The sequence below is a fragment of the Corvus cornix genome, chromosome 8 (genome assembly GCF_000738735.6).
Source record: "Corvus cornix cornix isolate S_Up_H32 chromosome 8, ASM73873v5, whole genome shotgun sequence".
In the NCBI taxonomy this organism is placed as follows: domain Eukaryota; kingdom Metazoa; phylum Chordata; class Aves; order Passeriformes; family Corvidae; genus Corvus; species Corvus cornix.
The window spans coordinates 8,504,597-8,517,133 of NC_046338.1; the positions used below are offsets into that span (position 1 = coordinate 8,504,597).

At 50.2% G+C, this 12,537-nt stretch overlaps 1 protein-coding gene across 1 annotated transcript; it reads right to left on the reverse strand.

Moving 5' to 3' along the window:
• Nucleotides 1-647: 647 nt before the first annotated feature.
• Nucleotides 648-12,265, reverse strand: LOC104695529 (cytochrome P450 4B1-like). Its single transcript, XM_010409445.4, has 12 exons — nt 11,869-12,265; nt 7,749-7,893; nt 7,047-7,091; nt 6,381-6,508; nt 4,767-4,891; nt 4,500-4,651; nt 3,826-3,932; nt 3,159-3,349; nt 2,546-2,679; nt 2,334-2,398; nt 2,044-2,126; nt 648-1,407 (listed from the first exon to the last, which is right to left on the reverse strand). Exons 1-12 carry the CDS (start codon nt 12,049-12,051, stop codon nt 1,239-1,241), a joined length of 1,527 nt encoding a protein of 508 aa, XP_010407747.3. The 5' UTR covers nt 12,052-12,265; the 3' UTR covers nt 648-1,238.
• Nucleotides 12,266-12,537: the final 272 nt, after the last annotated feature.

The following is a 12,537-nucleotide window of genomic DNA, read 5'->3' on the forward strand; positions in this document are numbered from 1 at the left end:
TAAGCATACTCTGTCTCTCTTCTTTGCATAGTTGTGATTCCAGCTCAAGAGCTGCACCTCATGTCTCAAGAGGGGACAGGCAGCTGCAGAAAGTGGATTTTCTCCTGGGCTGCCCCAGCATATCCTTGCAAACCAGCCTCTGCAGGGGGGAGCTGTATGAAGTCAGCTGCTGTCTTACTGCACAGCAGCCTTCTCACAATCCTGGAACCACAGCTGACATCACTGTGATGATAATTGCAACAGCAGCCTTTGGGATTCCACATTTGATGTGTGATATTCTATCCCAACAATGATCCCTGCAGGGGAGGAGGACAGCTCACTAGTGTCCTCCAGTGTACCAACTCTCATAACTTTATCAGCTTAAGAAAATAAAATAATACTAAAAAAAACAGGGACATCCCCCCCTCTCCCACACACCTTCTAACTATCAGAACTTTGACTGAAGATTGCTTATTGGACCCCTGTTAGAGTTGCCCATGGAAGGAGATGCTGTGTTGGCTGTGCCTGGAGACCCACAGGCAGTTTCCTGGCCTGTCCAGGATCATCTCTTGCTGCTCATGGGCTTCCTCTCCATCTTCCATTTCTAAATGGGTTTTACACTGCATTTGTGATGAAGCAGACAAGCACCGTCAATATAAACAACACAGTTGCTGTTGCAGGAAAAATTATTGGTTTATTAAGACAAAAATTACAGAATATTTTGCAGTTTGGGCAGAATTTCAGAGCCCAAACTGGAATCAGTGCTTTCAACAAAATAGAGACCCACTGAGTGTGAGAAGTGAGACAGAGGCCTGCCACAGGCCGTCCCCACTGCAGGAGAGGAGGGCTGACCTCTAGGCACTGAGGAAGGTGCTGACGACGGAGCAGGCCTGGAAATGGTCACAGATTTGGCCAGGACACGAGTGTGAAGGCAGGATTTGGTAAGAAGGAAGCTGGTGGGACCTGCAGATGTTCCCAGGCCAGGCCAGCCCTTATGGCAGTGCAAGGGGACAGACAGCATGGCCGTGCCTGGCTGCTCTGAGATCAGTGCCCTGGAGCAGATGGCTCACAGTGGTCTGTGCAATGTCATCCCAGCTACCTGGGCCTAGCCTGAAAAGGGCTTTCAGCTAGTAGACAAAGCACAGAAATCAGGAATCCTCATCCCCAAATCCTGCCCTGCACTTCTGCCCCAGAGAAAGAAACATTGTCCGTCATCTGCTTGGTCCCTCCCTCTGGTAAAGGCAGGAACGTTTCCAGCATCAGCGGATTTTCTTTAAGTACAGGTGAATCCCATTCTTGGAGCGAAGGATGAGCCGAGTTATTTTGCGGGGAGGCTTGGCAGGGTCAGGCAAGAGCTCGAAGCGCAGCAGGGTCAGAGCCAGTGCCACCTTCATCTCGTTCATGGCAAATTGCTGCCCGATGCAATTCCTGTGGAGAAACAGAGCAGCTCAGCCACCTCCACCACAGTGCTGGGCACAGCAAACACCCGCAGCCCATCCCAGCCCTCCCACACCAGCACACATCCTCTCCTCTGCAGCTCAGGGGCTCCAGGCAGTGCTTTGGGCAGCGAAACCAGAGGCATGGGCTGAGCAGGAGGAATTTAGAGGAATATTGGGAGCTCATAAATGTGTGTTCAATGAGCATGGAGAAGGAGGGACATGGGGAAACCAAAGGAGAGGCCAGCAGGGATGAGGTGGTGGGTCTCCAAGCAGGGAAGGTCTGCAAGGTGTTTGCCTTGAAGGAGTGAGCACAGGGCAAAGGGAAGGATTGAGGGGAGGGGAGAAGGGGGAATGAAAGGGCAGGAGGGTGGGATGGGATCTTTGCATCAAGGAGAGGATAGCAGGCTCCCTGCAGGATGCCAACAGAATGTTCCACAGCTTTGGGACCCAGTTCCCTGTCCCCAGAAGGGGCTTGGCAATGCTGCCTTCCCATTTTGCCTGCTGGTATCAGAACCCCTCTGTTACACAAACACTTATATCCTCATTTAACTATTCACTGCTGCAGGGCCAGGACTGCAGGTGGTTGTTTCTGCCCACTACACCTTCAGTGTTCAAGTCCCCTTACCTCATTCCAGCAGAAAAAGGCAGAAAGGCGTGAGAGTGCCTGCCAGAGAGATTCTCCGGGGAAAAACGCAAAGGGTCAAACACCTGGAAATTAAGAATATGCAGCAAGCAGAAGCAATTATTTAAAGAACACAGTACTGACTGGTATCTTGAGAAATGTGACACCCCTTAATTTATGAAGAATCCCACAGGAGTGAGAGAATTCTTCTCTCCTGCTAACGGGTGAAGGGCACATGGGAAGAGGCACATCATAAAGGGAAAAAATTATTAGGAGATCAAAAGAAAACTCACCAAAGGATCTTTCCATACTTCAGGGTTTCTGTGAATGAGGTAAATGCTTATTGCAGTGATGCTGCCTGGAAAACAATTGAGGAGGAGAAGAGGGCTCACTGACAAAGAAACAAGCGAACATCTGCACAGCCCAGCCTGAACATCTGTGCCAGCGAGGATGCAGCTGGTGCCTGAGAGCAGAGTTTTGTGCAGCGGGAATGGGATTTACAGACCTTCCGGCAAAGTGCGTCCATCAGGGAAGGTGATGGGCTTGCTGAGCTGCCGGGACACTCCAGGCACTGGGGGGTAAAGGCGCAGGCTCTCCTTGATGCACATGGTGCTGTAAGTCATCTTGCCCAGGTCCTCCCTGTTGGGACAGGCAGGCTGAGCCCCACACACCCCCACTGCCTGTGCTGGGAGGTCCCTTCACCCACAGACATCCACCCCCTGAGCAGATCCCCCTGCAACAGAACAGAGGCACCCACAATGTCCAGTCACAGGCTGCTGGAGGCTGGGGATGCCAGGACACCTCTGAACAACCTGGACAACCACTGAACAATCTCAAGTGCAGCGTGACAGCGAAAGGTGAAAAGCACATCTATGATGTCCTGTGGTGAGAAAACAGGAGAGAGCAAAGAGCAATGCTGGTGGCCCAGGACTTGTATGGCATGCAGAATGTCCCTTCCAGGGTGGCAGACTTAGCTGAAGGATCTGCTCCATCCTGTGAAGTCCCTGGGCATGCAGCAACCTTTAGCACCCCAGCTTTTGAGCCTTGAAGACATTGCTCACTTAGAAATGGCAGAGATAGGAAAAGAGTTACCAGCAGAGGAAATGGTGCAGCCTTACCACTGGATTGTGTCCCGGTCCCCCAGGATGCTCTGGATCTCCTCCCTGCACCGTTGCTGGTGCTCAGGGTGTATTGCCAGGCAGTAGAAGAGCCAGGAGATGCCGCTGGCTGTCGTGTCGTGGCCCTCAAACATGAATGTGTCCACCTCGGCACGCAGGTCCTCATCAGACAATGCAGCTCCATTCTCATCCTAAAAGTCCAGAAACACTCTCAGTGGACCATACATGTAAAATTTATATATATATATATATATTACAGTACACACACATATATAAATATATAAATATCCTTATATTCTTTCTGCTATTGCAAAAGGGGCGTGATGCTGCCTGTGGGATACATATAAACAAAATCAATGTCTGTTTACACTGAATTCAGGGCCCTTTTCCCTTCACTTTTAAATCTCTTTATCCCTCCTTATTAAACCACCAGGACTATGAAATCCCTCTGCAGGTTGTATACCCAAAAAGACACTGCCAACATTTCAACAATGGAAAATTGGATCACCTTGGTCTCTCTTCAACTGGGTGGGACTGGGCTAATTTTTCTTTTTCTTTATGGATTGAATTTTTTTTAATGGACCCTGAGGGTCTCTGGGGGTTTGTGGCACCCTTGCAAAAACTGACTGGCATGTGCCCTGCCACATACACACTCCTCACCACTCACTTTGGCACACAGCAGAATGTCCAAGAAGTCCAAATGTCTCTTCTTCTGGATCTTTTCAAATTCCCGTTCATCTTTAAGGGATTCCTTTCGCTCATGGATCACTTTGTCTGGGGGAGAAAGGGTTAAAGGTTCAGCAGGACCAGGAGATGCCAAGCTGCAAAACTGTCCTGCCTTTGAATGCAAAGCTCACCCAAGGGGGTGAGCACTGCTCAGTCCATGATGCATTTGATCTGTGCTTCTGCACCCCAGGCACTTCAGCTCTTCAGCAGCACAGCAACAAATGCCATGGATATTGCCATCCTTTTCTGCAAACTTCTTAGTCCACCACAGACTTTTCAGCCTGTTTTACACACCCCTCATGCATTAAAATCACACCTGGCTTGGAAAATAAAAGCATTCCTTGCATTAGTGTTGCCTGCAGTGCTCATCCCTTGTTTCACCAGTCTCTGGCCATTTTACAGGAGCATTTCCTGAGGGCAATTCCTCCATTAGTCCAGTTTAATAACCAGGTAGCTGTGGGACCCCTTTGCTTCATGCCTAGATCAGACCACTACTGCAAGCTGATGGTCTGCTTGGATCTCAGCTCTGAGCCTCTGGGCAGGATCACTGCACAGGCAAGGAGGGACTGACTGCCTCCTTCCAAAGTTTTGGCAGAGGATGACAGCAGGGAATACCTGTATGGTCGTGAGCAATCCTGCAGGCCTTCCTGAACTGAAATCCATGGGGGCTGAGCCAGTAAATGATGTCATTGTGGTAGGGGAAGATGCGGAGGCGCTGGTGCACCATGTGGCAGAGGTCGTAGACAGCCTGGATGTAGGTGTTTTTCCTGGAGAGTGGGAAATAGGAAGCTTGTAAATTTGGGAGCACAGTGACAAGCAATTTGCCCATTTCCCTTCTGAGCTGCAAACTTCCTGCCAGGGTTTGGGGCAGCCAGCACTGACCTGTTGGTCTGGCAGTTGCTGTGACAACTGAAGGCACATTTCATGATGCTATCAAGAGTCATCAAGCTGACGTGCTCAAAGAGCTCCACTGGCTTCCCGTCTGCTGTTAGCTTTTCCCACTTATCCTAGGGCACAAAGGAGACAGAAATGAGAAGGCAAAGGTCAGTTCTGCATGGATCTGCAGTCATACCCTGGTTAAATGAGTGCTCAGATAGGGATACATCCCTGAGAAATGGAAAAAAAAAAGGGGATCCCTTAGACACCATCAAAATCCCAGAGAAGAGAAGCCAAGAGTGGGATGGTTAATACAAGATTTGCCTCAGGCAGCTGCTACTCTTGGATCCTGGTGGTGGTGAGCCCTGCTACACCTTATCCTGAGGCAAGAGCACCCTGGAGAAGCCCAGGACAGGTGCATTTCTGGGGGATGGAGAGTTATCTAAGTCCTCCTTAGGACGCAGTGTGTTCTCTGTGTAGGAGCAGCATATGCTGGCATTGGGCTTCACTGGGTCTGTTGGTGAGCACATATGAGCTTGGTGCTCAGGATGCAAACTTCGGAGCAAGGTTCTTTTCTCTGTCACACGATCTCTGTGCCAGTGCATTTTCCCAGCATGTAATACAGGAGCTCTTGCCCCACTCTGATCCCTAGAGAAACTATAAATCCTGTCTCTCTTCCCCAGCAGACATGAAGTGATGAAGAATCCTCTGTCCCCTCACAGTGGCAAGGAATGAGTTGACTTAAAAGCTGGGAAAGAGAGGAGAGGGAGGAGTACGGTCCAAACCAGGCTTACAGGGACAGATGCACGTCCGTAGCACATACAACGATTGCCACCTGGTGGCACGGGCTCACACAATTGGCGCTGGCGTTGTGCACACGGAATTCCAAACTCCCAGGCACTTGTGAGCCTTGCAAAAGTCTTCCTGGCTCTCCAGCCCTCGGCTCCTGGCTGCTCCCTGGGCCGCAGGAGGAATCCAGCCAGGATCCGTTTGAAGCTGCTGGGGAGGTTGGAGTGAGGGTGGTGAAGGAGAAGGAACAGATCCAGCACCCAGACTCCTCCAGTTCATGTGCACAAAGCCTGGTGCCCTTTGCCTGTAATTCCTACTGGTTTCCATCCTGCCCAGCACCAGTGGATTGAAGAACAATGCATTTTCACTGTTTATGAGGCATGGCAGGGATTGCAGTCCAGTCACGGGTATGCCAACAGCAAATGATACCCTTTAGGTTACAGTGTAGCTCTGCTACAACCTTTATTTTTGGGGGATTTATTATGAACCTTTATTTACTTCAATTCTTCATTTAGACAAACACCTTGTAAGAAGTTGCTGTTGGAACTGAGATCATGCAGGGTTTGGGGATGGCAGTAACATTCATCCTGAAATCTCAGCCACAGATCCCAAGGCAGTACCAGAGATGTCATCACTGCAGACAGGCTCAACCTGCTCATCCTTTCCAGCTCAAGGGCAGGGATTTGGGGTGACCCAGAAAGACTGACCACCAGGACACAGTGTGTCTTTACAATTACCAGGTAAAGAAAACCCTGCTCCAGCATTTACCTCCTACCCAGACAGGATGGGGAAAAGAAAACAGGGCAGAGAGAGGAGCACTGTGAGTCCTACCAGCATCACATTCGTAGACTCTGCCATCAGGCCCACGTACGGTTTCAAGACATCGTAATGAAACCCTGGAGTCAGGAGTTTTCGGTGTTGGTGCCACTTGGGCCCGTGTAAGATCAGCAACCCATTCCCTGGGGAAACACAGGCAAGGCACGTTTTGCTGGGAACAAGCAGCAGGCTGCTCTCACCTGCCTGCAGACACAGTGTCAGCAAGGAGCATGATTAAATCTCGTGTCTGAACTGCTGTGAGAGGGTCTTTGCAAATGTTGCCATCAGCTCCAGGGTTCCCGGAGCTGAGGAAAGACCTGCCCATCGAAATGGCACAACAGTGTCTCTGAAAAGAAACATCAACCCCGCTGGAATAGAGAAGTTCAGAAAGTTCGGAACAGCAGATATATTTTTCACCAGTCCTCCACTGAATCTAAGCTTCTCCCACCACCAGCCTTTGCTATCTGTGGACATGTAAGAATTTGTACATATGTTATGTCTGAACTTTCCTTCCTTGAAAATAAATAGAACTACTTAGCACCTTTATCAATAAATGTAATAATTGCAGGAAGCTTTTAGGTATAACTCCATCAAGGAGCAAGTACAATGCTGTTTATTTATAACATGCTTTTGTCTAACTTCAGAATCATTCCTGGCAGGCAAAGCCCTGGGAATACATACCAATCCATGGGACAAGGTGTTTATAGCTGACATTATCCTTGGGGTCTGTGGGAAAAAAAAAAAACCATAAAAAAAGAGAAAATAAAATGGTATTTTCAATATTTTCAATAGCATGTACCCACTGGTTTGCAGCTGAAAGCTCCCTCTGGGCTCTCACTTTTGGTTGGGTATGAAGCAAAATCAGTGGCATCCCTGCAGAACTCCCAGTATTTCACAACAAAACAACTTTGGCAATAAGCACATATAAAAGCAGATGCCCACACCGGAAAAAACAAGAATACTGGTAGTCCAAAGCCTGTACAGCGTGATAAATGGTTAACCCTCTCAGAGACCACTGTTCAGCACCTTTTCTTCTCAATGCATAAAGATCTTCCTCTGCAGTAGGAGCCAGATCTCTGAGCCTAGAAAAAAGCTCCCAGGTGTCTTCTCCTTGCTGGGATCAGGCACTGAGTAGTTAACTTTCAAGGAGCATTTGAGGAAGTCTGATTTTCCAGCAATGCACTTGGAGTCAGGTCAGCCCTGCAGCCCTGTGCCTGAAGCACCCAGGGCACTGCACAAAGGAGGAGTATCTCTCCATGCCTTGAGATGATTTCTGCAAGAAACCCTCTCTGTGAAACCGTGCCCTGCTGTAAATTTTGAGGCTGGCATGGGAAATCTGCAGGCTGGGGTTGCTGCTCCACAGCTGAAGCCATAATCTCTCACCTCCTCTGGCCAACAGAACCTTGGCATAGTCGGGATCAGCAACAACCAGGAATGCTGAGAAACTCCCAAACCAGATAGGGTGAGCATATGAGTACTTCTGTGCCCAGATCTCTGACTTGTCCAGCACATCTTCCTCCTTGAGAAACTAGTTGTGGAAAAGAAAAAAGAGAAAGAATACATAGATTCAGAGAAAAAAAAATTAAATAATCTCTCAATACTCTGTCTTAAAAGTTCAAGGTCTTTCTGATCACAAAACCAGATAAGGGCAAACAAGGTGTTGTTCCTCTGTGTTTGCAGAGCATGGGTAGTAGAGATGTTTGCTACTTTTAAAGCTCATATAAAATAATTCTTCCTTATCACTTGACCTTGAGATAGACAACATCCTTAGGCAACGAGGCGGTGCCTATCAGCTCATATATGTTACCTGCTCTTTTTCCATGGCCACTCCATAGAAGACTCAGATTTGTCCCAGACAGCATCTGCACTTGTGGCAAGCAAATATATTCTCACTTGCACATGGCTGAGCAATTAGCACCCTGCAGCTGGGAAAAAATACAGCAGCACTTTTACAGCAGCCAACAGCATCACTGCTGGGTCTGCCCCAGTGCAGCAATGCCTCCTGACTGGGAAATCGCAGCTTCCTCCAGACATTTAGGTGGAGAAGGCCAGTGTCCAGGCAAAATTCAACAGAATGAGTCCAAAGTCACCAATGGAGTGAAGAGAACACTGGTTAATATCATTACAATAAGAATTCATTTATTTCTGTGAATTGAATTTCATAGGCAACGAAGAGCTGGTGCTCCTAGAAAGATTTACCTCCTGTCCTTGGAAGCTGCAATCTGAGGAGCAGCATGAGCACCAGCGTTCATACCAGCAGCAGTGGCAGGTTCACTCCAAAGTGATCACTGCTTTATTGCTTTTATAGCCTGTGCTGTTATGTTCAGGCAATAGACAAAGAACAAGTGGAAAGACCCGTGGAAATCTCCACAGTCACAAGCAAAGGAAAAAAATCACAGAGACAAAACCTTGTAAGATTCTTTTTTTCTTTGAACAGAAACTACTCTGGGCCAATATGCAAAGGGAAGGATTTTGGTAAGCTAGGTCTGACAGAGCTGCTGCTGCTGCTTTGACTTGAAGTTTGAAGATTAATTAAATCAGCGTACTGGTGCAGAAATCAGCCACAAAGTCACCCTATTGACTGTATCAAGTGAATATTTGCTCAGGCGCTTTCGTGCTGAGTTAGCTCAGCTCAGTCTTTAGTCTGGCTGGTGTTTCTCAACCCAGGACATGGCTCGTACTCAAATAATCACGCACATCAAATTATCAGCCACGTGCGGCTTATCTCGGACAGGATACTCAGGAGTCAAGGGGCGTCTGCCAGGGGCTGCACAGGCTGGGGTGGGGCATGTCCAGGTTCAGCTCCAAGGCTGAGCACCCCCTTCCTCACGAGCTGGGGGAGTCCCTGCAGCACAGCCCATGTGTCTCCCACACGCAGCAGAATTATGAACTATACCCCTTTATTACTTATTACAGAAAGCTCAGCTTCAACTTCACTTACTCAGGTTCAAGATTGTGAACTTAGTAAACAGAACCATCAATTTCTCTGATTTCAGGGATCAAGTTTTGGGGCAAAAGGAGGAAGCCCTCCTCAGTGCCCACCTCTTCAGCAATGCCAGCAGAAGCAGGGCTTGGCACAGTGCCTTTAGCTAAGTGACACTTGAACATGTGAAAGTCCCTTTGATACAGCTGCTTGTGCTTCTCCTGTCATGAATCACAGAAAGCATAATGGAAGTAACTGGGAGATGCTGAGCAAGTCTCACTGGCAGAAGTCCTAATCCTAGAAACTTTTGCATCCAGCCTTGTTTTGGAGCACCAGCCTTGGTTTGTGCTGTCAAGAACCATTCCTGTGCTGGCCAGAGGGTTGAATGGGTTTATTTAAGAGGAGAGGTTACCCTCAAGGTGAGTAACCTGCTGCACCGAGCACTCCTGGAGCAGAGAGTGTAAAGTTCTGTGAGCTGCAGAGGAATAGAAAGCTCCCACTCCTTAATCAGGGCTCCAGCTACCCGGCTCTGCATGAAAGACCATTACTTCTACTTCTTTCTCCCTTGGGGGCTTGAAAAGAAAAGCATAAACCCCACTTGGGTCTAAGAAAGAAAGGTAATTGCCTGATCTCATGCTGAAATGCAAGTTTTGAAATGGATCCAACACTAAAAGCATCTAAGGAAGAGGCTTGAGGGCACTTTTAATGACTACACACTGATAGCAAATGATAGACAAAACACAGGAGCTGAAATCTGAGCATGAGGCTGTCCTTCGTGCAGCCAGAGCCGGGCTGGCTCCTCCCCACACAGGGCAGAAGTGGGCAAAGGGCTGCTGAGGAACTGACACCTTGTGCCAGTGGGGCAGTGACCCTGCTGTCCTTTGCTTCCCACCAACCCCGGCCATGGGGAGCCACTTTGGTCAGCTCAGGGCTGGCACTCTGGGTTTTAGCTAAGTCGTGCTGCTGCAGTGAGACTGAACAGCTCCACACAACCTCTTCCTGATATTTTAATGTCATTTCTACTGAGCGATTTGGATAAGCAGAGACTAATACCCGGAGAATGCCTTAAAACAAAGTGATGTATTCCCAGGAGATCCACCCAGAGCATGACAAATACATTTGAGATTCTAAACTGGCCTGGATCCAAACTGGGAAATAATCAGTTAAATCAACAGAACAGGAAATGTCAGTGCTCTCCCTGAATACAGCTCGAAGGCCCTCCTCGAGGTGTGTGCAAACTTTGTATTCAGCGTGTGCCCAGAGCATTGCTGGTTTCTTTGCTGGCTCGATGAACTGTTAGGCTTTGGGAATTCAGCAGCATTAATCAGCAAATGATTAAATCTTCAAAAAGGAATTCTCAAACAAACATGGTCTGAGGTAAAAGTTGAGCCACAAACAACCTAGCCATGATGACAGCAAGTGATTGGCACAAATTCCCGTCCAGGACAAATAGTCACAACTAACAAACAGAAGAACATACTTTATTTAATTGCAGTTTTAAAGTCTAACTGGCAGTGTAACAAAGCCCTGAACTGGCCCATCTTCATGCTTACATTGCCAAAAGACTGCTTGTCCCATCCAGCACAGCAAAACTGGTACTGCCACAGCAGAGAGACAAGCCCTGGAAGGTCTCCTGATTTCCCAGACACTTTTCAGGGTGCCAATTATTTAATGTGCCACAGATTTGGCCACGACAAGACAAGAGCAGAGCCCAGCAGAGGGCAAGGTGATTTTAAGCAGCCTTTAGCACGTACAGAAAAGCCTTTTGCATCAGGCAAGCTTAGTTACGCCTCGTGAGGCTGCTGATGAGTTGTGAAAATCTGCTTGCCAAGGCAGCCGCGGTGATCTGTGTGGGCAAGTGCATACCTCGGGGAAGAGTCATCCCTGCCACCAGTGAGCAGAACAAGGCTCACCTATGTACGTGAGTTTAGTTGTTCACGGCTTTAATGCAACTGTAAGAAGATCCACAGTCCCTGTGCTAGATGCAATGCCTGTGGCGTGTTTTGTGGCTTAAACGTGGCTCAGAATGATCAGTTGTCTGGTTCACCTGGCCGATGCAAGCTGGCAGGGGAGAGAATGTACTCCTGGATGCCAGGAGCAGCGAGCATCTGGTCAGCATCTCATCAGCTCAGCGCCGCAGGAGAGCTTCTGCGGCCCTGCCCTGGCTGTCAGAGGAGCAGAGAGGTGACAGTGGAGCCTGCCCCGGACAGAGCAGCGCGGCTCTGCTGCCTCCAGCACCGATGCCGGCTCACATCCCGAGATGACCTTGCCTATGCCACACTGTATTACCGCTCTCTTTGCGTTCGAACCAGCCACCACCCTTTTCCACCGTGCAGTCTGCAGCAGCCTGCGGGAGCTCTGCGTGAGCCATGCTCTCTCTAAGCCTCACGGGCAGCGAAAGCACACTGCTCTGGCTGAGGAAAGGGATGCCCGCCTCTCACCTACCCCCCGGACTGGGAGCAGCAGTTCTCCCGGACCACGGGAACAAGTCCCACTAGCATCATTCCCACACGCCCCTCGGGAAAGCTGCTCCCCGCACTCCCCCTCGCTCCCGGCAGCGCAGACCCGGCTCTCCCCCACCTCGTGGACGTGGCCAAAGAGCCAGTGGGTCGGGTGCCCGGGGAAGTCGGCCAGCGCCCGGAGCAGCTCACGCCGCCGGTGGAACAGCTGGATGGCTTTCAGCAGCACGCAGGTCAGGCAGAACACGGCGGCCAGGTGCAGCACCCTGGAGACATCCACGCCCAGCCACAGGAGCTTCATCATCCCGCTGAGAGCCGCCGGCAGCTGCCTCCGGTGTCCCCCAGCGCCCCGGCGGCACCGGCCGCGGCAGCCAATGCGGGGCGGAGAGGCAGGTCCAGAGTCCGAGCGGCTGCCAAATCACGGCAGCGCTTGTTGGGAGGGAAGGGAAAGGAGAGGAAGGGAAGGGGAGCATCCCGCGGGAACGCTCCGCTCGCTGCCGCACCGGCTGGGAGCTACTGCCCGCCCCGAGTCCCCCAGCGCCGGCACCGGCTGGCTCCGCGCCGGGACCGCAGGCCAAAGAGAGAGGGAAAGACCGTACCCTGGGATTCCTCCTCCCGAGGTCTTCATCACATGTTCCTGCCTCACGACGTTTCACCCTCATCTCCACCCTTTCCCATCCCGCATCCCGGCTGACGGCTCCCGCCCTCCTTCCCTGTCTGCCTCCCCGCTGCCGGCACTGTGAGCCGCATCCCAGCGCCGACCGGGACAGCATCTCCCCAGCAGGAGCGC

Excerpts from the sequence above, each read along its gene's own strand:
- LOC104695529 (XM_010409445.4), bottom strand. The coding sequence starts at position 12,051 with ATGATGAAGCTCCTGTGGCTGGGCGTGGATGTCTCCAGGGTGCTGCAC. Across the intron at positions 4,892-6,380 it reads AGTCTACGAATGTGATGCTG|GATAAGTGGGAAAAGCTAAC; the intron begins GTAGGACTCACA and ends TTTGTGCCCTAG. Across the intron at positions 2,127-2,333 it reads AAGTATGGAAAGATCCTTTG|GTGTTTGACCCTTTGCGTTT; the intron begins GTGAGTTTTCTT and ends CTTAATTTCCAG.